Here is a 21,765-nt window from a genome sequence, read left to right on the forward strand (position 1 = left end):
TTTTGTATAATTAAAATACGTACATAATACATTCTATAAAATATGTTTTGATACCAAACCCGCTGATATCATTCTCTTTACCAGTACACTATCACCTTAACCTTATACATCTTCATTTATTTTTCAATTGAGCTAGTACTTGTAAGTTCTTTTTCATCCATATTGGTTGTGTAAGTTGTCCTTCTAGTTTGAGACTCAAGAATATGAGTTGAAATAGATGTGATTTGTTCTCTTTCTATACTAACTGACGCATATACAGACTTGGTGGCTTGCTCAAGATCATCATTAATAGTATACGTAGCAGTATCAAATGATGAGATATCCGTACTCGAATACCACCAATCCTCTTCAGCTGATATAACTCATACATTTCTTTCTCATCATAACCTTATGCATCCTCATTAATACATCATTTTTTTCTTCTTCTTTTCTTCTTTTTTTATCTCCAATTTTTCATCAGGTTTAATCTTATTTATTCTATTCTTTGAACTATTAATATTATTCAAATTTTTTACAAAATTATCTCTATATTCTAAATTTTTTAATTCTTGTTCATATTTTAATTTCTTTAAAGATTTTTCTTTTTCCAATTTTAAATTTGTTAATTTTATATTTTCTTTTATCTTGTTAAATTCTTCATCATTAATCCCCATGATTTTTCTTTGAATATTCATTAATTCATCTTTTAAAATTTCATGAAAATTTCGAGATTCAATTATTTTATCTTGAATATCTTTATCAACTATACTTAATATATTTAATTCATTATTTGAATTTTGTATAATTTCTCCTTGAATTAATGCTGCTATTTTACCTTTATTTTTTAATAATAATTGAGGATCATTTTTAATTTTTGATTCTATCATTATTGTTAATTTTAATAACAAATTATTATAAGTTTCTGATGATTTAAAATTTTCTAAAAGTTGTTTTCTTTGATTATCAAATGTTCCATTTTTTTTATAAACTGTTGTTAATTGTTTGGGATCTGTTACTTTAACTAATGGTTTCTGTAGTGTAAATGATTCATTTGTGTTATTCTCTTTGGGGGTATTGTTGGAGTCTTTACTGCTATTATTTGACATTATTAATGAAGTAAGTGTTTGGTTTGTAAATTAGAAGTTGTTTGATAAGAAAATTCTATGCGGCTTTGATTTACGCTTACAAAATTTCGATTGTTGATTTAGTCTACTTTGATTTGTTTGGGAATCATCAACACTTTAATCAAAACAAACACATACATACTCACATGCGTTTCGGTCATGCCCCACCTTCCCATCCAAGTCCGACACCATCAATATCATTGCCAAACGTTAGAAAATTAAAAAGAAAAAGAGCACCAATAATAGATGATGAAGAACCAAAATTTTCAAAGTTGGATCATTATAAAGGAATATTACATCATGTGATACACCAAACAGTATACAATTTTGTACTATCTGAATCACCAGCTTATATTATTGCATTAGTAGAACGAGTATGTAAATATAAACATGCTGAAATGAAGGAACTTTTAAACCATATTTACAAAAATATTGATGACGCGTTTAATAAAGATTTTAAACATTTTTCAAATTTATCATATAGAGACGATTTTGATTCTAAAGATGAATGTGAGAATTATGTATTAGATGTTTTACAAAAAATAATGGATTCTTATCAACTTTGGGAAAATAAATTAAATTTATTAAGTAAATTATTTGGTTATATAGATCGAAATTATTTAAAAATTCATAGTTGGAAAATTCCTATTAAAACTTATGGAATTGATAAATTTTATACATTTTGTTTTACAACAGAAGGTGAAGAAGAACCTGAAACTTCCCAATTAATTTTTCATTATTATAGTAGACTCACAGGAATATATTATAAAGATAAATATTTTCAAAAAAGGCATGATTCAACAAAGATTCAAGAACTTTTTAAAAAATTTACACAAATGCTATCCTTTAATGACTGGAATAGAGAAAATTATGCGTTTCGTATCAGCTCCGCGTTTGACAAACAAGAAGGAAAAGGGTGGTTTTCTTCTGCAAGCGAATATCAATCATCTTGTTATTTTCAGCGAATATTATTGGTTCTTTATGAAGAGATAACTTATTTTTCAAATTATATTCAAGTTGAAAACTTGTTAAATGATTTAATACGGGAATTAATAATCAGAAAAAATTGGGATGATCTTTTATTAGATGATTTGGATTTAATTTTAGAAAAACCAGAAGAAGTAAAAATTTTGAAAGAAATTTGTTCAGATTCTTTGGAACTTCATTCTATTGATGGAACATTAAAATTACTTCATACCTATCTGAATTATGCAGAAAGATTATATAAAAAAGCTTTAAATGATCAATCAAATATGATACAAACAATTTATGAAGCTGATGAACATATAAAACTGAAAATTTTACAATATTTTAAAGATGATGATAGATTTGAATATGAATCACGTAAAAAATTAAAATCTATACTAGAAGATAAACAAATAAATCAATTAGTAACTCAACAATTAATTAAATTTTGTGATTCAACTTTAAAATCTAAAAATAAAAATAAACCTAATATTGATAATTTGTTATCAACAGTTTCAACAATTCTTACTTCATTATTAAACAAAGATCAATTTTTAAAACTTTATAGAAAAGAATTATCAAGAAGATTACTTATTGGTAAATCTTTAGATTTAAATACTGAAAAACTGTTAATTCAATTAATTGAAGAAATTGTTGGTACTGATTTAGATCTTATGAAATTATTTGAAGATATCAATTCAAGTAAAACCAAACATGTTTTGTTAAACTCAAAAACTATTCAATTAACACTCACTACTTTAAAACGTGATTATTGGAATGATATACCACAAGAAGATTTTGGATCAATAACTTTACCTCCGGGATATTCAAATTTACTTGACTTACCTGAAGAAAATAAAAAGTTTGATTGGTCTAATTATAAATTACATAAGCTTTCAATCACTGCAAATTTTGAAGGTAAAGAAGTGACGATAAACTGTAACTTATTACAAGCAGCAGTTATACTTTTATTTAACGATCGTGATGAATTATTAACTAATGAGATTACAAAATTACTCAATATGAATGAAAAATTACTAAATTCAATAATACAAACATTTAATGGTACTTCACATATCTTAATCTTAAATGATAACAAACTAACTTATAATAAAAAATTCAAAAGTAAAACAGGAATAGTAAATTTACCAATAATAAAAGATTATCAACAACCAACATTAAATCCCATAGAACCAGATCAAGAATTAACAATTGAATCAAATCAAATAATTTCATCAAATAAAAGATATGAAGCAACAATAATAAAAATTATGAAAAAATTTAGAGAATTATCATATTCAGAATTATTAAATAAATGTTTTGATAATCTTTTAAATTCAATAACTTTGATTGATTTAAAAGCTTCAATTGAAAAATTAATTGATCAAGAATATCTAAAAAGAAAAGATATTGATACAATTGTTTATATACCTTAGTGTGTATTAATTTCTTTCAATACCTTAGTTTGATGCATTCAGCAAATAAGAAATGATTGTTCTCTATAAAACCCTTAATTTCCAAAACCGAAGGATTGAGTTTACTTTTAGAAGTGACCATAGCTTATGAAATATAATAAAATTGCTTTTTTTCAAATTTCTTGTACTATTTAAGACAAAAGTATTCAATAACATACTCTTTACCTAAAAAGTACATAGTAAATTTTATATCTGGGTATGTATGGAAATACGCCTTATAATGTGACAAAGAATTCTAATCCCAGATTTAAATTTTTATCCTTGCATCACTAGATATAAAAGTTACCATGTGCTTTACAGGTACTTGATCTTTGTTTTGTTTCGAATTCTTTATCACATTGAAAGGCGTATTTTTGGACTCACTGGGAGTAGTTTAGCTGTCGGCAAATTCTCATCAACAGCATCAATAATTTCTCTTCCTATAGCTGGTTTGGAACTTGACTTATTCTGTAGATGTTAAATAAGTATTTCCTCAACCAAAAATGATAAAGTTTTCTCATCTTCCTCTGAATCAGACAAGTCTCTTGTTGGAAGCACTGGTATTGATGCTTCTTGAAAAAACTTGAACAAACGAGCATTAAGCTCATTTGAACCTCCAGTAGATACAGCTCCATGTACGAACTCATTCATGGGGAACAATCCATATTCTAAACAATAGTTTGTAACCGATAATTTTAAACTATTCTTGATTAGTTTTGATGTTTTCCATTGTTAATGGTTACAACGAAAAGCTATTAATGCTAGTCTTTTAAGGACATGGCTAAAACAGAACCTAGTACCTTTCTCACGGTCATCTTTGTAGCCTCACATAAAGGGATAAGACCGCATGCTAAAAGTTAGTCGTCTTTAAAAAAAAAACCTCCTGTGGATAGAATGTCCATTTCTGGCTTTGTCATTTCTATAAATGGCAATATAGTGCTTACTTTCGAAGCAACAAAATATGACTAAATCTAACATGGCATGCGAGATCATCGCTTTATGTGAAACTGTCAAGAAGGTCGTGATAGTCGATGTAATAGTTATTTTAGCAAAATAGACGTTTTCCGTTTCTTGTTCGACGTTATAAAATGTAACAGAAAAGTTGAAAATCAAAAAACGTGACTTTGCACGTGAATAAATATTTGATTTTGCATCCAATGAGAAATTGAAATTAATTGCTTATATTTTAGTGAGACATTGATTGTTTGAAATAGTCAAAAGAACGTCAACCAGACTACAACTCAACCATGGTATCAGTATGTGATTCAACTTTACATTTGGACTTCAATTAATTGAATTTAAATGTCATACTTTAATCTCCATCAATCTAATTAAAATACTAACATATTTTTAATAGTATATTAAAGGACCAGTTTTAAAAGCATTAGCACATTTTGGAAAATTAAATCCACCATTAGTAAGATCATATACACCAGATTTATTGATTTGGGGAGGTACTGCATTAGCTGTTGTTGCTACATTTACTGAAGGTTGGCCATTATTTCAACAAACTTTTTATCAAAAAATTCCTTATTTTGGTCAACATTGGATTCATAATCCTGATCCAGAAGAAGTACCTGTATAATTTGAGAATATTTAAGATTACTTAAAAATATATTTGTTGCATAGAACTTAGTTTTTGTTTTGGTAAATCAGTAATGATACAATTTTATAGGTTTAGGATAAGAATATAAGACATTAATTTTGAAAATCTATCGAGAATACGTCCTTGGATAGTCCTTTTGATTTTGATATAACTTAAAGACCAATTGGGCTACCCGAACTACAATCTACACTTTGTGAATCCTCTAATATCTCTTCAATAAATAATTGTTTTACATCAATGTTTATTAAACATATTCTATCTAACAAGAATCAGGTTGAGAAATTATATAATCAATAGCTTGACCAACAGTCTTTATACTATCAGCATCATTATCAGGTATTTGAATATTAAATTCATGTTCTAATTCCATAACAACTTCAACCACATCTAAAGAATCTAAACCTAAATCTTGAGTAAAATTTGAAGATTCTTTAATTTCTCCAGTTTTTTCAGTATCTACTTTATCAAAACCTTCTAATAATTCTATAATTCTTTCTTTTGCGTCATCTCTTGTTAATGATGGAAATCCAGCATATGAACGAATGAAATTTAATGATGAAATTGGTTTGATGGTGGTTGTTAAAGTTGTAGTTCTGAATGTTGAAAATTTTGATGTCGTGTTTACGATTGATCTTGTGTTCGATCTTAATGATCTAAGTATTGTGTTTCTGAACATTATGTGCTTGTTTTTATGTATTTACTATGTGTTTGGTAAGTTGATAATAATTCGGGTCTATAATTTTTTTTGTACAATTTTTCAGTGGTTGAAAAATTTTTAGATTATTCAAACCTAACGAATACTTCTTCAATATCCACCAAGAATGTTCCGTTCAATATTAAATGCCAATGTAGGTTCTAATATCCGATCGCTACTAAAACCAATACAGCATCAACCAATCACATCATATATATTATCAATCACCAATAATCATAAATTGACTAAATCAAACATAATAAATCAATTACAATCTAAAAGATATTCTTCATTAAATCAAATACAACATTATAAACATTATGAACCACCAAAACAAAATATAACGAAATCACCAGATTTACAAGGTAATCCATTTAAAAAAGGAGTAATATTACGTATAACAATTTTAAAACCAAAAAAACCAAATTCAGCCCTTCGAAAATGTTGTAGAGTAAGATTAACAAATGGTAAAGTTATAAGTGCTTTAATTCCAGGTGAAGGTCATAATTTACAAGAACATCATGTTGTATTAGTTAGAGGTGGTAGAGTTCAAGATGTTCCTGGTGTAAAATATCATTTAGTTAGAGGAGCTTTTGATTTAGTTGGAGTTGCAAATAGAACTACATCAAGAAGTAAATATGGAGTTAAAAAGCCTAAAAGTTGATAGATAATTAATTTCATGTAAATATATATGCATCTTTTGAGAATGTTTTATTAATTACTTTTTATATCAAATCTTCTACCACTTGCAGTTTTCCTATTTTCAATAACTTTACCTTCATCATCTAAATTTTCAGGTTTTGCTCTATTTAAAATTTTTAAAAATTCTTTAACTCTAAATCTCATTCTTGAATGCATATAAGCTTTTGAACATTTTATATGATAATGAAAATAAGATCTAAACATTTCAATATGTGAAATACAATTTTCTCTTTTTTCACCTTTTACTAAATGTCTTGGAAATAAAACAAATGTTATAAAACTTTGATTTTCCAATTTTTTATTTTTATTTACATAATTTGAAATATCTAATGGAGGTTCAGAATGAGAATATAAAACTTGAGGAGCAGTTTGAACAGATCTTTTTCTTGCATCAACAAATTCTTGTAAAAATACTTTACCAAATATTTTATCAGTTTCATCTTTAAAAGCAGTTGAAAATATAACTGTAACTCTATCAAATGAAGGTTTTATAAATATACATTCATCAATTCCTCTATATTTTATAACTAAAACTTCTTCATTAAAAATTTCTTGTTGAATTTCTTCAGAATAAGTATTTGAATTTGAATATTTTTTAACTAATTCATCATATCTATTAAAAGCTTTATGAAATGGAGCAGCCATTGCATTTCTTTTTAATAAACTTAATTCGTTAATCAAATTTAATTTTGTTTCTTCATCATCTTCATTTGCCGAATTTTCAGAATTTAATAAAATTGAATAATTATAACCTGGTTCAATATCTGATTTTGATAATATTTTTAAATTTTTAAAATTTGAATATTTTGATTCTAAATATTCTATAACTCCATATTTAACTAAATCATTCCAACATTTTAAATTAATTGATATTGATAAATCCGTTTTACCTGATATATGAAAAGTTGCAAAATCAAAATCTGTTATTATTCTATCTAATGATTTTAATGATTCACCATTGGGGAATAATCTTTCAGTAAGGGTCTTTTGTATGAGTAGATTGTTTTGTTCAATTTGGAGCATCATCTTGAAAGATGTTGTGTTATGAGTTGATAAAGAATTGTTTTGGAATTGATTTAAAGCTGATCTGAGTAATGTTTGATTGTTCAAGGTTTCGATTATCAAATTCGGAACTAAAAATTGGAGTTGAGAGTTGCTACCAAATTTTGAACTTTTGCTAAAAGCTATACCCGTTCATCTAGTATTTAAATAAATGCTACAAGAAGACTCAATACTTCATTCTATCTTCGTAATTATTAATCTATTAAATCATCTTTTAATATGAAACCTAATTTCAATTCTAATTTCAATTAAAATTATAATGCTTATTTAAATTAACAGATGAATTTTTTTTACTCAGTCTTGTCAAAGTTAATTCTTTTGACCAACCAGGAATATCTTCACCAGATCCACCAACAGGTCTTTCTAATACAACATTTTCTAATCCTAATGCATCTCTTAACCATGGATGATTAATCATCCCTCCTGCATCTGCTCTATCTTCTGGTTGTAAACTTAACATTGGTAATAAAAATTCTGAAATTTCTATAGAATCACTTATTGAAAATTTATATTTTTCAATTAGAACTTCTTTTAAACTCCATGGTTTTAATTTTGAAATTCTTCTCATATCATATCTTGAATTAAAAAAATCTCTTGAATAATAACTTTCTTTTAACATCATTCTTGGAAATTCTCCTAATAATTCAATAATTTGTGCTATATGATCATCATCTTTTGAATAAGTTTTACCATCTCTTGGATCAAATAAATAATCTCCTGTTAATAATTCAAAAATTAATGAAGCAAATGACCATAAATCACTTGCACAACCCCAATGATAACCTAATAATATTTCTGGAGCTCTATATTGACGAGTTTGAATTTCATCTGTAAAATGATGATTTGTCCAACATGCATTACCTAAATCTGCTATTTTAACGGAAATTAATTCATCTTCATTTATTATATCATTTAATTTTGTTGTTGAATTTTCATCTAATCTAAAATTAGAATCATTGGGAATTTCCATTGGATCTACATTTGCTGCTTGATAACTATTTGAATTTGATATTGACATTGATGATAATGAATTGTTTAATGTATTTTCATCTATATTATCTTCATCGTGATGTTCTGCGGTTGTTTCAAGACCTTGATTGGTATCTTTTGTAATTGACATACTTTTTACTGGAGTATTTGCTGTAGTTGTTGAGAATCCATATATACTGGTAAATGATTTATTAAATGTACGAAGTGGTGATGGTAATGGTTGTGATCCAGTAATTAAAGTTTGTCTTCTAGATCTTCTACCTGACCTTCCTAATGATGGTGAAAGCATTGAAGTTGTTGATGAATTATTTCCATTGTTATTTGTAGTTTCTTTAACATTACTATATGAACTATTTGGAGTTGATCCTTTTGATTGTTTCAGTAATTTTTTTTGTAATTTTTTTTGAACATTTTCTTGTTCAACCATTCTTACAATTTGTTCAACATCTCCAATCTCTATTAATATATTTTCAGGTTTTAAATCTGTATGAATAACTCCACATTTTCTATGTAAAAAATCTAATGCTGATAATAATTGTTTTGCAATTTGTTTTACAAATACAATGGGTATTCCTCTATGTTTATATCGACGAATTAAACCTAATAAATTTTCACCCAATACTTCAAATACCATTACAACATGAACTCCATTTGGGCCAGTATGTGTAAATGTATCCAATAACTGTATAACATGTTGATGACCTGGATGATGTATATCTGATGTTGTAACTTTATCTAATAATTTAATTTCATCAATTGCTGTTTCTGTATAATGTTTTGCTGATCGAACTACTTTTACAGCAACATGACATTGTTTATCATTATCTCTTGCTAACCATACTGTTGAAAAATGACCCCAACCTAATTTTCGTACTAATACATATTTACCATTTTTATATTCTTCACCAATATAACAAGGATGATAACCTCCTGGTACATAATCTTTTAAATCTTCTTCATCTGCTGGGTTTACTGGTTCATCTTCATCTTCATCATCTTCATCTTCTCCAACTTCTTCTTGAATCAGTTGTTCCTTTTTTGGAGTTTCTTCTTTTAATTCTTTTTCTTCTTTTTTCCTTCTCTTTTTATCTTCTTCCATATGATAATGATGATGTAAATGATAATGACTTCCTTTTGATGATTTTAATTCTAATTCATATTCATCATCATCATCTGATTTTCCATGTTCATCATCACCAGATTCAATAAAACTATGCCGTTTTTCTTCATCAAAATTTGTTTTTAATGGTGATAATTCAGGTTTAAAATGTTTAGCAGAAGATGGAGTTGTTGATACATAAGGTGAACTATGTTGTATTAAATTTGGTAATAATGATGGCAGTGGTATTGGTCTAAAATTTAAACCATTTTGTGATTCTGAAAAGTTATCATCTGTTGGTGATTTTTTAATTATATCTATATTATTTGTATTGTTATTGATGCTATTGTTACTGTTATTAATATTGGAAAATCCATTTGATTTGAAAAAACCCCCACTTTTTGATCTAAAATGATGTTTTTGTTTTGGTTGTTCATTTTGTGGTAAACTATTACGATGCTGATACAGATTATGATTGTAATGATGATTATGGTGATGATGATGTTGATCTTGTGATTGCTGATTTTGCTGTTGCTGTTGCTGCTGCTGCTGTTGTTGTTGTTGAGATGCCTCTAAATTATCTGCTTGTTGTATAGCTATTGAAAGCTTTGATTTTGTATTTGGCATAAAACTCTAATGATGTTAAATTATGTAAAACTGATTGATTATTACAATTGATGAATGATATCTTATTACGTTAAAAAATAAAAACTGTTTTGAATACAAATATTAAATTGGAATTGAATTGAATTGAAAATTTAATTAAATACTTGGTTGTAAAAAGGAATGACTATGTTAAATCTGTTTGAAAATTTGATTACTATCTCTGCTCTATTAAAATGTAATTGAAGTTTTGAAACTTTATTAGGATACTTCTCTTAGTTTGATGGTTTGATCTATGATAGTTTGGGTTCGTATGAGTATATCTATATTGATATTGGTTGTAAGATGATGATTAAAATAATGATTTGATATTAGAAAAGTAAATCAATTTTTTTTTTCTTCTGTTTATGCTTAGTATTACTTTAGTACTATACACCGTTTTAGTGTAATTAATCTTGTCTTAAATTTTTAATACGGGGTTAAACGAAAGTACTTGGACCGAATATAGTTTGAAATTCGTACGAATTATAAGTCAGAGTAGTAACGAAAACCCTTGAACCCGTTTTGCCTTTACTAAGTTTATCAGTTGATGAAACATTGCAAGCATTACGATAATTTGATTATCTTAGATAATAATAATCATTATTATAATTCTAAATTCTTTAGATGTCTCAAAATGGAAAGATCCGAGACTTTAATAACGGTCAGTAAAAGTAAAAGATGTTATTTTGGTTCACTATCAACTCACTAAAAATTGGAAGATGATGATGCTAGTAAAAAGACATAAGTACTTATGCAGCTTAAAGCAGAACAGATCATACAATATTTATTAGTTGGGCAACCCTTATCATTGTAGTAAACCCAATGTTGTAAGTTCACACGTTTTTGAATCAAAATATGTTTCTTGGACCAAACGTTCATGACACGACAAAGATCTTAAAGATGAATCACAAGAAAAAAAAAAAAACAAAATAAGGTACTTACATAATACGATAATTTAATGTACAATAAGTGTCACCTTTAATGTGATTAAATTACCAACTACTGTTTGAGTTATGTGCATCTTATATCAAAGATATTAAAAGTCTATTCATTAGCGGTCAACTTATCGAATATCATCATTATTATAGTCATCTGAGTGGGCTGAAGATCAAAGTTAGGGTAAACCAGAAAAATTTTTCAACTTCTTTCAAGTTTTGAAATTGAGGGATCATCAATATTTAAAGTAAACGGTAAATGTTGTTTTACATGTTGGAAAGATGCTACTTATTCATAAACATAACAATAGGAAGTCGGGTGATCATCCTGTTGAAATAAAGTCTCATCTACCACGGAACGGTCGTAATGGTTAAATAAGTGCTGATGGTATGAATTTGAATATCATATTTTGTTACATTTGGGGTACTACTCAATGTAATTAATGATGACTTGTTTCATTCATGGAAGTAAAACATTCAAATCAAATTAATTTATAACCATCGACAAATATTGAAGTTCCCGGCAGTAGGTGAGATTCATCATCAAGATTATCATCATCCGACTTACTGTTTTGTTTATGAATAAAAATATTGATGCAATTTTATCAATCGTGGATCATTTTACTAATTGATGTCATTTTTTCCAGTTAATGCAGCACTTGGTGCACCTCAATGTTTAGAAGTTTTCATCCATTACTATTTTCTTCACCAAGGGTTTCCAGATTGTACATCTTGGATCAGGACCACAATTTACAAGTGATTTATTTCAAGAATTTTCCGTACGTGTTTGTGATAAATCCAATATTTCCTTAATTCAACATTTAAAATCAAATGTTAAAGTCGAAAATCGTAATAATGATACCCAGTATTGATTTTGGCCAATATATAAACGTAGATAAATTTCAATAATACCTACGATTGTATATAGGTCAAAATCATAACTGGATAATATTATTACGAATTGACGAAGTTTTGATCACTTCAGTACCTTCTTCATTTTTGATACGTTATTAGCTGTTGAACCATTGGTGATAAAGGATAACCCAATAAGTTGGTGGCTGATACGCTAAATCAATTGTGGATGGAGATTCTTTGGCAATTCAATATCTTCTTCTTCTTTAAAATTGATAAAGGATCTCCATTTACAATTGATTTACCGTATCAACTTCCAAATAATGGTCCAAAATCTGATATCTAAAATTCTTGGGATACCATTGCACAAATTGAAAGATTAATCGTAAGAGGTCTTATTGTTTATATTCTTACATTCGTTTGGTACATAACGTCTAATATAAGAAACAGATATTAATACGAAGTTTTTAAAATATTGTAAATTTTATATTCAATTACTATACACAAAATAAAAGAAAAATTTATAATAAAATTATCTAATCCATTGAAATATCTCCTTCATCATCTTTTTTATTGTTCTTTTTATTTTTATTATTGGAATTATTTTTTGATTTATCATCTTTATTACCATCATCTTTTCTTGCTTGTGCCATTTTTTCAGCCATTGCTTGAGCTTGAGCAGCTTCTTGTTTTTGTCTATATTGTTCTTTTTTTTCTTGTTCTTTTGCTAAATATCTACCTCTTATAACATTACCAATTGATGCTAATTCTTCATATTTTGCAATATATTTTGCTTTTGTTGATTCATAACCATCTTCATATAACCAATCTTCAGCTTTTTGTAATAAACCTGTTAATTTTTCAACTTCTTGTTTTGAAGCAAATTCTTTATATTGATCTTCTAATTTACCTCTTAATTCATAAATATATTCTTCTAATTGATTTTTTCTTTCTTCTGTATCAGCAACTAATTTATCTTCCATAATCATTTGAGATTCTTGTTCAATATATTTTTGTAATTCTGGTTCACTTAATGCAGCACATTCAACTTCAATTGAACAATCATTCTTTTTAACTAATTTTTTAACTTCTTTATATTGTGGTTCAGCATCTTCATCTTGTGTTTCACCTTCTTTTGGTTCAATTAATTCTTTAACAATTTGTTCTTCAACTGTATGAGCTGATTCTATAGTATAAAATCCAGAAGGGTCATTTCTTAATTTTAATTTAACAGCAATTGATGATTCTCCAGAACTTGGTTCAACATTACCAATAGTCCATTTAGCAATAAAATGTTCTGTTCCCTTTGGTAATTCTTTTGGTTTAGTATATTTAGCAATAACTTCAAATTTTGGTCCTTTTCTATATAATGTAATTAATTTTGTACTTGGAAACAAACCACCTTTTGGGAAAACTTCTAAATGATCTTCATCTTCATCTTCTTTATCCCAAAAATATGAAACAGTATATAAATTATAATCTTCAAATTTAAAAGGTCTTACTCTAACAGTTGGTGAATGACATGCACAAATATAAGCATTACCTTTAGCAATAGCTTCATCTTGATTTAAAGTAAAACTTAATGGTTTACCAAAAATTTCAGCAATTCTAGTTTTAACAGCTGGAATTCTTGATGATCCACCAATAACTTCAATTGAATCTAATTCTTCAGGTTTTAAACCAGCTTCTTTTAAAGCAGTTTCAATCGGAATATTAAATCTTTGTAATAATGGTGCAACTAATTTTTCTAATTCTTCTCTTGATAATGATGATGAAACATCAACATCATTCATAACACTTTCAATATTAAAAGGAGCTTGAGTATTTGCACTTAAAACTTTTTTTAATTTTTCAGCAGCTGTTAAAACTCTATAAAAAGCTTTTGGATTTTCAGTAACATCAATTTTATATTTTGATTTAAATTCATTTGCAAAATGTTCAGCAATTGCATAATCAAAATCTCTACCACCAAAATGTTTATCAAAAGCAGTACCAAGAATTTTTAATTCACCTCTTTTAATAGCAGCAATTGAAACTTGATATGAACTATGACCAACATCAACAAATGCAACTTTTTTATAATCATTTTCTGGTAAATCAGCAGCTTTAAAAACACCATAACCAACTGCTGCAGCAGTTAATTCATTAACAATTCTAACTGGATTTAAACCAGCAATTCTACAAGCATCAGCTGCTGCTCTTCTTTGTTTTTCAGTATACCAATCTGGAACTGATAAACAAATATCAGTAATATTACCTTTAGTTTCTTTAAAAGCAGTATCTTTAATTTTATCTAAATACATAGCTAATAATTGAGTAGCATTAAATTCTTGATTTTTATTTAAATATTTAACTTTTGCAGATATACCATTATCTGATTTATTCTTGGTTAAAGGAACAGTAAAAAATTTTTCTTCAATTTTAAAATCTGGATGATTATGTGGTAATCCAATAATTCTTTTTAAATTTTCAACAGTATTTTTTATATTTGAAGTTTGTTGATTTTTAGCAGTTTCTCCTAAATATCTTGATTTTGGTCCAAAACCAACAATTGAAGGAGTTGAACGATTTGATACTTCATTTACAATAATATCAATTCCTCTATTTCTTGCACAAGCAATAACAGTATTACTATTACCCAAATCAACACCAAATGGAGTAGACATCTTTCTTTGTGGTTGAGTTTAAAAAATTGGTCTATAAAATGAAATCTATAATTGAATAAATTTAATAAACTTGTTGAAAAATTAAAATGAGTTGTTTGATTCTATACTTTTTTTTTCAGTCCATATATTTCAATTAAGTTTTTTTGCTGTTGTGTGATGAAGTAACTTTACTTACAAGTTTTGTGTAACTTGTATGTGGTAGCAACTCGGTTCCAATTTTTACTAGTAAATTCTTTATTATTCTATTGAATTCTGAAACATCAGTTAGCACGATTTTGCAACCGATTGAGCGTAACATATCAATAATAATGAAACCTTTTAGCGCTGAATAAACGGTTTGAAAAATCAGGAATTAGTCACTGTTTCTCAAAGTTCTAAATACTCAGTTTGACAACTTATGAAGAGAAAATTACGGTGATTCTTCGACTCAGTCAAGTTTTAATCTCTCAACACAGACGAATAGAGTAGAGATTTTCGTAAGAATGACTATATTTCTTACTCTCAGCATTATAGACAACATGACTCAACATATAGACAACAATAATATAAATTGTGTTCATCAATATATGCATATATATATATATCAATAAATACATTTACGAACTTTGTTCTAAAATTGTAATTAAACTTAACCAACCACCAGTATTAATTAATTCATTATATTTTGAAATATCTCTTGTTTTTATATAATCAATTAATAATCTTGCTTCATCATCATTAAGAATCCTTAATTTAATAATATAAATTAAAAAATGAAAATCAAAAATATCAGACGCTTGATTTTTTAAATATTTATATAATGTTGATAAATTTTGAAAATCTTTATTTATATCACCTAAAAATTCTCTATTTTCAATTATATATGATTTAGAATTAAACATTGGATTTGGTTCTAATGGAAATGAATCAGTTAATGAAACTAATAAAAATTCACCAGGAAATGTTGGTTTTGCATTTGTTTTAATTTCTAATCCATATTCATTAATTTTACTAAATGATATATCTGGAACATAACGTGTATCATTTGAATTATTTACAAAAATTTGTGAAGGTTGAGTTGAACCAGTTATTAAATCTGCTTTAATTAATGATTCACCATTATTACTTACTTGATATGATCTTGGTTCTATTTCTCCATTTATACCTCCAGATATAACACATGTTATAAATTTTGAAGAAAATTCACCATTTGAACTATATTTTGTTTTATTGGGGTTGGAAATTTGAAATTTCCCACTCATTATAATTTCTAAATTTGTTAAAAAATAAGAATCTTTATGTCTTTTACATAATACTGTTCCATTACCCATTCCTGAATCAGTTAAATCAGTGAAAACAATACCAACTTTATAAATTCCTAATTGTGAAGCAATAGAATCAATTAATTTTTCATCATTTTCCCAATTTGAATTATTCAATAAAGTTAATCCATCAATTTCATCATTTTGTGGTGGTTCAATTATTGCTTCAACTACTGCTTTTATACCCATTGGAACTTTATCAAATTTTTCATATCTTCCATATAAATAACCAAATCTTTGATAACCTGAATTTCTCCAAGTATTTATAAATTCATTTAATATTGTATGTGAAGAATATTCTAAATGATCAACCATTCTAAATTTTTGTAATTGTAATGTTATTGGTGATGGTTGACATTTTGAACATATACCCTTTGGATAAGGTTTATGACCTTCATTACAATTTAAATCAATCTTGTAATTTGGATTTTCCAAAGGTGCAATATATGAACTATTTAATTCTTTTTTATTAAATTTTGTCATTTGTTGATTTAAATATGAATGATATGATATATGTTTTATTGAATTTTCTTTTCTATAATTTTCATCCCATGGTGATAATGGTGAACAATATTCACACATTCCTTTTGGTCCATGTCTACACATTGATGATATTGGTCTTTGAATCATTCCATCTAATTTATCTAGTTCATCATCTACTGGTAATTGTTTAATTTGAGTTAATGGTCCATGACTTGTTGATATATTTGTAGTTGAAGTAGTTGTTGAATTTATAGGTATTGAATCTAATTGTTTTGAATGAGTTGGTTCATTATTATTTAAATATGTAATATATAATAAATCACCATTCTTTAGATTTAATTCACTAACAGTTTTGTCTAAAATTGATGATAATTTTATAGAATTTGATTCATTATTTGAATTTGGATTATTTGAAAGTATAATTTCTTCTAAATTTTGATTTGATAATTTTGGTAATAAATCGTTAACTATTGATTGAAAATTTGATGATTGAGTAGTATTAATTCTATGCATTCCTTCCTTCGATCTAAATCGAAGTATTAATGAAGACATTGTATGAGTTGTTGGTGAGAATAGAGTTAAGTTGTTGCAAAGAAAGTAGACTTTATATATTTTATATTTTGCCACAAACAATACAACCAAATATAAAATTCTAATATACAAAAACTTTTATACAATGTATAAAATCACCAACTATCTGCTTCCCACTTAGAGTGTAATCTCTATAATCCTTTTTATCCTCTTTAATTGTTTCATTATCAGGTATATCTACATTTTTAGCATCAGTAATTTCAATATCATCATCATTAGGATTTAAAACTCCATTTTCTTCTTCTTCAAACACAACCTGTCGTTCTTCATTTCCATCTTCTTTCTTGCTATAAAATTTCAGCTTCTTAACTAAAGTAGTAAAATTTGAATGATTTAAATATTTTTTAGCTTCTTCAAAATCAATTAATCTTAATTTATATCTAATTTGAATTAAAATATCAATTGGAATTTCAATTTTTAAATTTTCAATTTCAAATTTATAAGATTGAATTAATTTTGAAATATCATATATAATTGGTTTTATAATGGGAGTTATCTTTGTTATAATTTCAGAAATTTGATTGGGTGATAATTTTATTGTTGTTATATTATGAATTGTTATTGGTGATACTTCATTTATTGATAATGATTGAATTGTTGATGATGATGTAGATGATTCGGAATTCTTTGTTTTTGAGTTTTTAGATGTTTCAAATCTTTTAATATATAGTTTTATAGGTATTGATAATTCATTTGTTAATTTTATAAATGTTAATTGAGGTGGCATTTATTAACTTACATTTGATACTATAAAACTAGTTTAAGTATAGATCAATATAATAAAGATCTTGGAGTATGTCTTATATTTTACGACTTTCGTTTTTTATTGATTTGCGACTTTCGTTTTTTCAATCTTCGGTACACTCGCTTTTTTTTTCTTTAATGAACTTTTGCTCAAAGCATTTCCCTTTGTTCCCAAATGATAAAAAGGTACCTGATTGACTTGTTTGTCTTACTATCATGGAACGGTTGAGGTTGAAAATTGTGTATCAAAAGTTAATGATACGTCGATAGTGTACATAGATTGGATTTTAAAAAGTTAATTTGAAATTTGTACCTTGGGTTGAATTTGAGGACCAGCTACATCAACAAAAGGATCAACTAAAACATCAGATCAAAATACTTTAACTTCAATCACAACTGCAGCAATAATACTTATTTGGAGATTTGTGATGTACAATGCCATGATAGTTCGATACATCGTGGAACTAGTGAATCAGGGTGTTGGTAGGAGAAAGCTTATAAATCTATAAAACATTTGTGCCTTCATCGCTTAAATTATCATGCATCACATTTGATATTTGCATTATTCAGTTCAAGAAGTTATTTACTTTTAAAACCTTGTTTTAATTTTTTAATCTTCTCACATACTTTAGCTGCATGTAAACCTGTAAATCATGCAGCTGAGGTGTTTGAGAACAATAAAAAATTAAAACAAGGTTCTATGAATTTGGGTATTCATTTAAATCAATAGATGTTCCTGGTGGAATAACAGTTAAAGTATTTGGTATAGCTCTAAATATTCTGCTAATATCTGCACCTAAGACTAATGGAAACAAAAAAAATTTGAGCACCTGTCTTATATATGCCTTTCCCCTTCTAACGCCCTGGTTCACTTATGACGCGATGAATTGCACTATCAATGCAACTCAAATATACAAATTTAGTAAAATGGGTGATATTGTAGTTACTGGTGTTGTAGCTGTAGTTGAAGAGTGTTGATTTAAACACGAATAGAAAAATTTTTAGATATACGAAATAATCTGTTTAGTAGGTGAATTTCATTTGATAGTAGGTATCTATTTGTGTTTGCTTAATACAAATCTTCAAAATTTGCATCAAATAGTTACGTTCGATCTCCGTTAGTTAATATTATGACATATTCTTCTAAAAGTCGGTATTTAAATACATGCAACTTGTATATTAGATTGAATAATTAACAGCTATCAATATCTTGATTGCCAAATTCGATATCAAATTATCTTCAACGATCTTTTGCAATATGATTTTGAAATATATCTGCTTTTCTCCAACACTTAGGCATGACAGTGGACTGGATTAATGGTAAAATACATTCATTCTTATTTACATTCCCACAACAAACTCCACAAACTCTGATGCTCACTTATTTAATTCCATTTTTGTCAATGTTGATTAATCGATCGATCTTGCTAGGATGTGTCAAATATAGATAAGAATATAACCAATCATTACTTGTTGTTGATAAATTTTGATCAGTTAATCTTATTAATGCTTTTTTTAAAGATTCATCATAACAACAATCAACAGCAAATATATCAGCTTGATATTCAAAATTTTGAGCTATTTTATTTTTCAAAATTTTAAATACTAAATCAAAAGGAATTAAAATTTGACTTACTATTAAAAATCCAATGAAAATTGGTTTATTTTTAAAACCAAAATTTGTATAAATTGAATCTTTTTCATAAAGTAATTTACCTAAAGAAAGTAAAACTACCCATTCAATTAAAAATAATCCCGTTCCTTTAATCTTATGATAAAATTTAACATGACCTAATTCATGGGCAATAACAGCTAATGTTTCTTGTTGTGAAAATGAATTAATTAATGTATCACCTATATAAATTGATCCCTTGAAGGGATTTCCTTCAACACTTGCATTCAAATGTGAAGAAGTTGATGATGTTTCAATATAAATATTTTTTAATTTAAAATTTTGTTTTATAGTAAATTCTTCAATTGAATTTCTTAATTCATTTTCTGGTAATTCTTTTTGATTACTAAATAAACTTGATAATGTTGGGTAAATGAATATAATAAAACATACTAATAAAAATAATATAACCAGTAATTTAAATACTTCAATTTTATAATTAAAAAATTGATAGGCTTTAAGTAAAACAATAATAGCTGAAACATCTATAATTAATTGTATGATGGCCATAAACAATTCAAATCCAATCCATTTGACAACGGTTGCTTTGAAAAAACCAAATTTTTTTTCAATAAAAAAATTATCTACATAATTAATTGGTAATTTAACAAATATAAGTAATAAAAAACTAGATATTGTCATGAATAAAACAGTTTGACTAAGATAAAGTGATGTAGTTGTGGGAACCATTTGTGATAAAAATGAACCAGCAAATGTCCATATTTTTGAATATATATTGAAATTTATAGTTATTAATCTAATAATTGTTTCATAAGCTATTCCCAAAGCACTAGATTTTAATTTGTCTATGGAATATACTTTACCTTGTTCAATTTTCAGTTGATCAAATCCAAATTTTGAAACATCTTGTTTTTTCGAAATTAATCTAAATTGTCTTAAATGTGAATATAATTCAAATACTCCTTTGAATATTATAAATGATGAAATAATAGGTTTCCAAGGAACAAACTAATTTTTTGAATGTTAATAACAAGTATTACAATATAATTTTGAGTTATTTCATTACACACATTGAGCATTTAAGCAAAAAATTGAATATATTGACTATTTTCAAGAATGATGAATGATGAACATTTTCCAACCTTTTATATTATACATTTAAACAACTGTGCTTTTCATTGACATATGAAAGAAAGTAAAACAATAAGCCTCGAAGAAACTCAGTAGATAATGAATTAAACTAATTAAATTTAATTTCATAAATGATAATAATTATCATACAAAATTATCGCTTAAAACATTAATACAAAGGACGCAATAATTTGCGCAAATTAGACGCAAATTTATTGTTTCATTTCTATCAAAATTTTATCCACGCCACATATTTGAATAAATTAATTCTATATTGCATTTGACATGTTATTTGAGAATCTTGAAACTTCTCATTACGGTCAGTTAATTTGAATGCTTTTAACTAGAGCGCTACTACTTTATTACACAAGGAAATACTTTGAGTCTTAGATCCTTTGACAATAACAAATTTTCGGACTGTCAAGTACAATTTCACCTACTTTTTAGAATACAAGAGAACGGCACCAATCCAATTAATTAAGTAAACTTATCAGTCAAAAAATAAAACGTTTTACATTTAACAAAGCTATGGCTTTAATTTGATTGGGTAATTTTTATAGTCTAATTAATCCCAATTGGCACCAAATGATTGATGAAATGAATTTTTAAAAATTCTACAAGTGAGAGAGGTATATAGTAAAATCATATCCAAATTATTATATTATTAAAATAAATCTATTAAATTAAAAAATAAAACCTTAAACCTAAATAGCTCGTATTGACAATTATGAATAACCCAAGATCTAAAAATAATTATTACCAAACAACAGCAGAATCAAAGTAGTAAAATGATAAAGTTATGATGAAAAAAAATCTTCTCTTTTCATGTAAGTAATCAATTCTGATAAAGCTTTAAGAATGAATCGTCGCTGCTATTGAAGAAAAGCGCGCCATTAGACATCCTTTATTCGCTCTTTCGAATGATAGACTCAACATTTGACAGAAAATTATTCAAATCAATAATATTAACCAATTCAACTACTTGACCAGCTTAACTTAGCAAAAAATATATTCCATAAATCAATGTACCATCAAAACAACAGTCAATGACAAACCAATACCAATTCCAATCCACCCATTATTATAAACATAGCTTGTTTTTTTTTTT

The 21,765-nt window shown here is 26.6% G+C and overlaps 12 protein-coding genes across 12 annotated transcripts; 3 read left to right on the forward strand and 9 right to left on the reverse strand. All coding sequences in view use genetic code 12, as the record gives it.

The window, feature by feature from the left end:
- Positions 1 to 116: 116 nt before the first annotated feature.
- KGF55_000673 (uncharacterized protein) lies at positions 117 to 1,085 on the reverse strand (the record flags this gene model as incomplete). The annotated part of the gene is made up of 2 exons (XM_051760968.1): positions 117 to 327; positions 409 to 1,085. The coding sequence occupies 2 exons, from the start codon at positions 1,083 to 1,085 to the stop codon at positions 117 to 119; spliced, it is 888 nt and encodes a 295-aa protein (XP_051616618.1).
- Positions 1,086 to 1,249: 164 nt separating this feature from the next.
- RTT101 (cullin) lies at positions 1,250 to 3,505 on the forward strand (the record flags this gene model as incomplete). The annotated part of the gene is made up of 1 exon (XM_051760969.1): positions 1,250 to 3,505. One exon carries the CDS (start codon positions 1,250 to 1,252, stop codon positions 3,503 to 3,505), a length of 2,256 nt encoding a protein of 751 aa, XP_051616619.1.
- Positions 3,506 to 4,000: 495 nt separating this feature from the next.
- On the reverse strand, positions 4,001 to 4,338 carry KGF55_000675 (uncharacterized protein; the record flags this gene model as incomplete). Its single annotated transcript, XM_051760970.1, has 2 exons — positions 4,001 to 4,228; positions 4,324 to 4,338. 2 exons carry the CDS (start codon positions 4,336 to 4,338, stop codon positions 4,001 to 4,003), a joined length of 243 nt encoding a protein of 80 aa, XP_051616620.1.
- A 432-nt stretch (positions 4,339 to 4,770) lies between these two features.
- KGF55_000676 (ubiquinol--cytochrome-c reductase subunit 10) lies at positions 4,771 to 5,108 on the forward strand (the record flags this gene model as incomplete). The annotated part of the gene is made up of 2 exons (XM_051760971.1): positions 4,771 to 4,779; positions 4,881 to 5,108. The coding sequence occupies 2 exons, from the start codon at positions 4,771 to 4,773 to the stop codon at positions 5,106 to 5,108; spliced, it is 237 nt and encodes a 78-aa protein (XP_051616621.1).
- A 280-nt stretch (positions 5,109 to 5,388) lies between these two features.
- On the reverse strand, positions 5,389 to 5,805 carry ACP1 (Acp1p; the record flags this gene model as incomplete). Its single annotated transcript, XM_051760973.1, has 1 exon — positions 5,389 to 5,805. The coding sequence occupies one exon, from the start codon at positions 5,803 to 5,805 to the stop codon at positions 5,389 to 5,391; it is 417 nt and encodes a 138-aa protein (XP_051616622.1).
- A 145-nt stretch (positions 5,806 to 5,950) lies between these two features.
- KGF55_000678 (mitochondrial 37S ribosomal protein uS12m) lies at positions 5,951 to 6,487 on the forward strand (the record flags this gene model as incomplete). Its single annotated transcript, XM_051760974.1, has 1 exon — positions 5,951 to 6,487. The coding sequence occupies one exon, from the start codon at positions 5,951 to 5,953 to the stop codon at positions 6,485 to 6,487; it is 537 nt and encodes a 178-aa protein (XP_051616623.1).
- Positions 6,488 to 6,537: 50 nt separating this feature from the next.
- On the reverse strand, positions 6,538 to 7,551 carry ARC35 (Arc35p; the record flags this gene model as incomplete). Its single annotated transcript, XM_051760975.1, has 1 exon — positions 6,538 to 7,551. The coding sequence occupies one exon, from the start codon at positions 7,549 to 7,551 to the stop codon at positions 6,538 to 6,540; it is 1,014 nt and encodes a 337-aa protein (XP_051616624.1).
- A 280-nt stretch (positions 7,552 to 7,831) lies between these two features.
- Positions 7,832 to 10,303, reverse strand: KGF55_000680 (serine/threonine protein kinase; the record flags this gene model as incomplete). The annotated part of the gene is made up of 1 exon (XM_051760976.1): positions 7,832 to 10,303. The coding sequence occupies one exon, from the start codon at positions 10,301 to 10,303 to the stop codon at positions 7,832 to 7,834; it is 2,472 nt and encodes an 823-aa protein (XP_051616625.1).
- A 2,341-nt stretch (positions 10,304 to 12,644) lies between these two features.
- On the reverse strand, positions 12,645 to 14,774 carry MSI3 (adenyl-nucleotide exchange factor; the record flags this gene model as incomplete). Its single annotated transcript, XM_051760977.1, has 1 exon — positions 12,645 to 14,774. The coding sequence occupies one exon, from the start codon at positions 14,772 to 14,774 to the stop codon at positions 12,645 to 12,647; it is 2,130 nt and encodes a 709-aa protein (XP_051616626.1).
- Positions 14,775 to 15,370: 596 nt separating this feature from the next.
- Positions 15,371 to 17,110, reverse strand: NPL4 (Npl4p; the record flags this gene model as incomplete). Its single annotated transcript, XM_051760978.1, has 1 exon — positions 15,371 to 17,110. One exon carries the CDS (start codon positions 17,108 to 17,110, stop codon positions 15,371 to 15,373), a length of 1,740 nt encoding a protein of 579 aa, XP_051616627.1.
- A 100-nt stretch (positions 17,111 to 17,210) lies between these two features.
- Positions 17,211 to 17,876, reverse strand: KGF55_000683 (uncharacterized protein; the record flags this gene model as incomplete). The annotated part of the gene is made up of 1 exon (XM_051760979.1): positions 17,211 to 17,876. One exon carries the CDS (start codon positions 17,874 to 17,876, stop codon positions 17,211 to 17,213), a length of 666 nt encoding a protein of 221 aa, XP_051616628.1.
- A 1,398-nt stretch (positions 17,877 to 19,274) lies between these two features.
- On the reverse strand, positions 19,275 to 20,937 carry KGF55_000684 (uncharacterized protein; the record flags this gene model as incomplete). The annotated part of the gene is made up of 2 exons (XM_051760980.1): positions 19,275 to 20,534; positions 20,908 to 20,937. 2 exons carry the CDS (start codon positions 20,935 to 20,937, stop codon positions 19,275 to 19,277), a joined length of 1,290 nt encoding a protein of 429 aa, XP_051616629.1.
- Positions 20,938 to 21,765: the final 828 nt, after the last annotated feature.

The sequence above is a fragment of the Candida pseudojiufengensis genome (genome assembly GCF_024610245.1).
Source record: "Candida pseudojiufengensis strain CBS 10847 chromosome Unknown scaffold3, whole genome shotgun sequence".
Classification (NCBI taxonomy): domain Eukaryota; kingdom Fungi; phylum Ascomycota; class Pichiomycetes; order Serinales; family Debaryomycetaceae; genus Lodderomyces; species Lodderomyces pseudojiufengensis.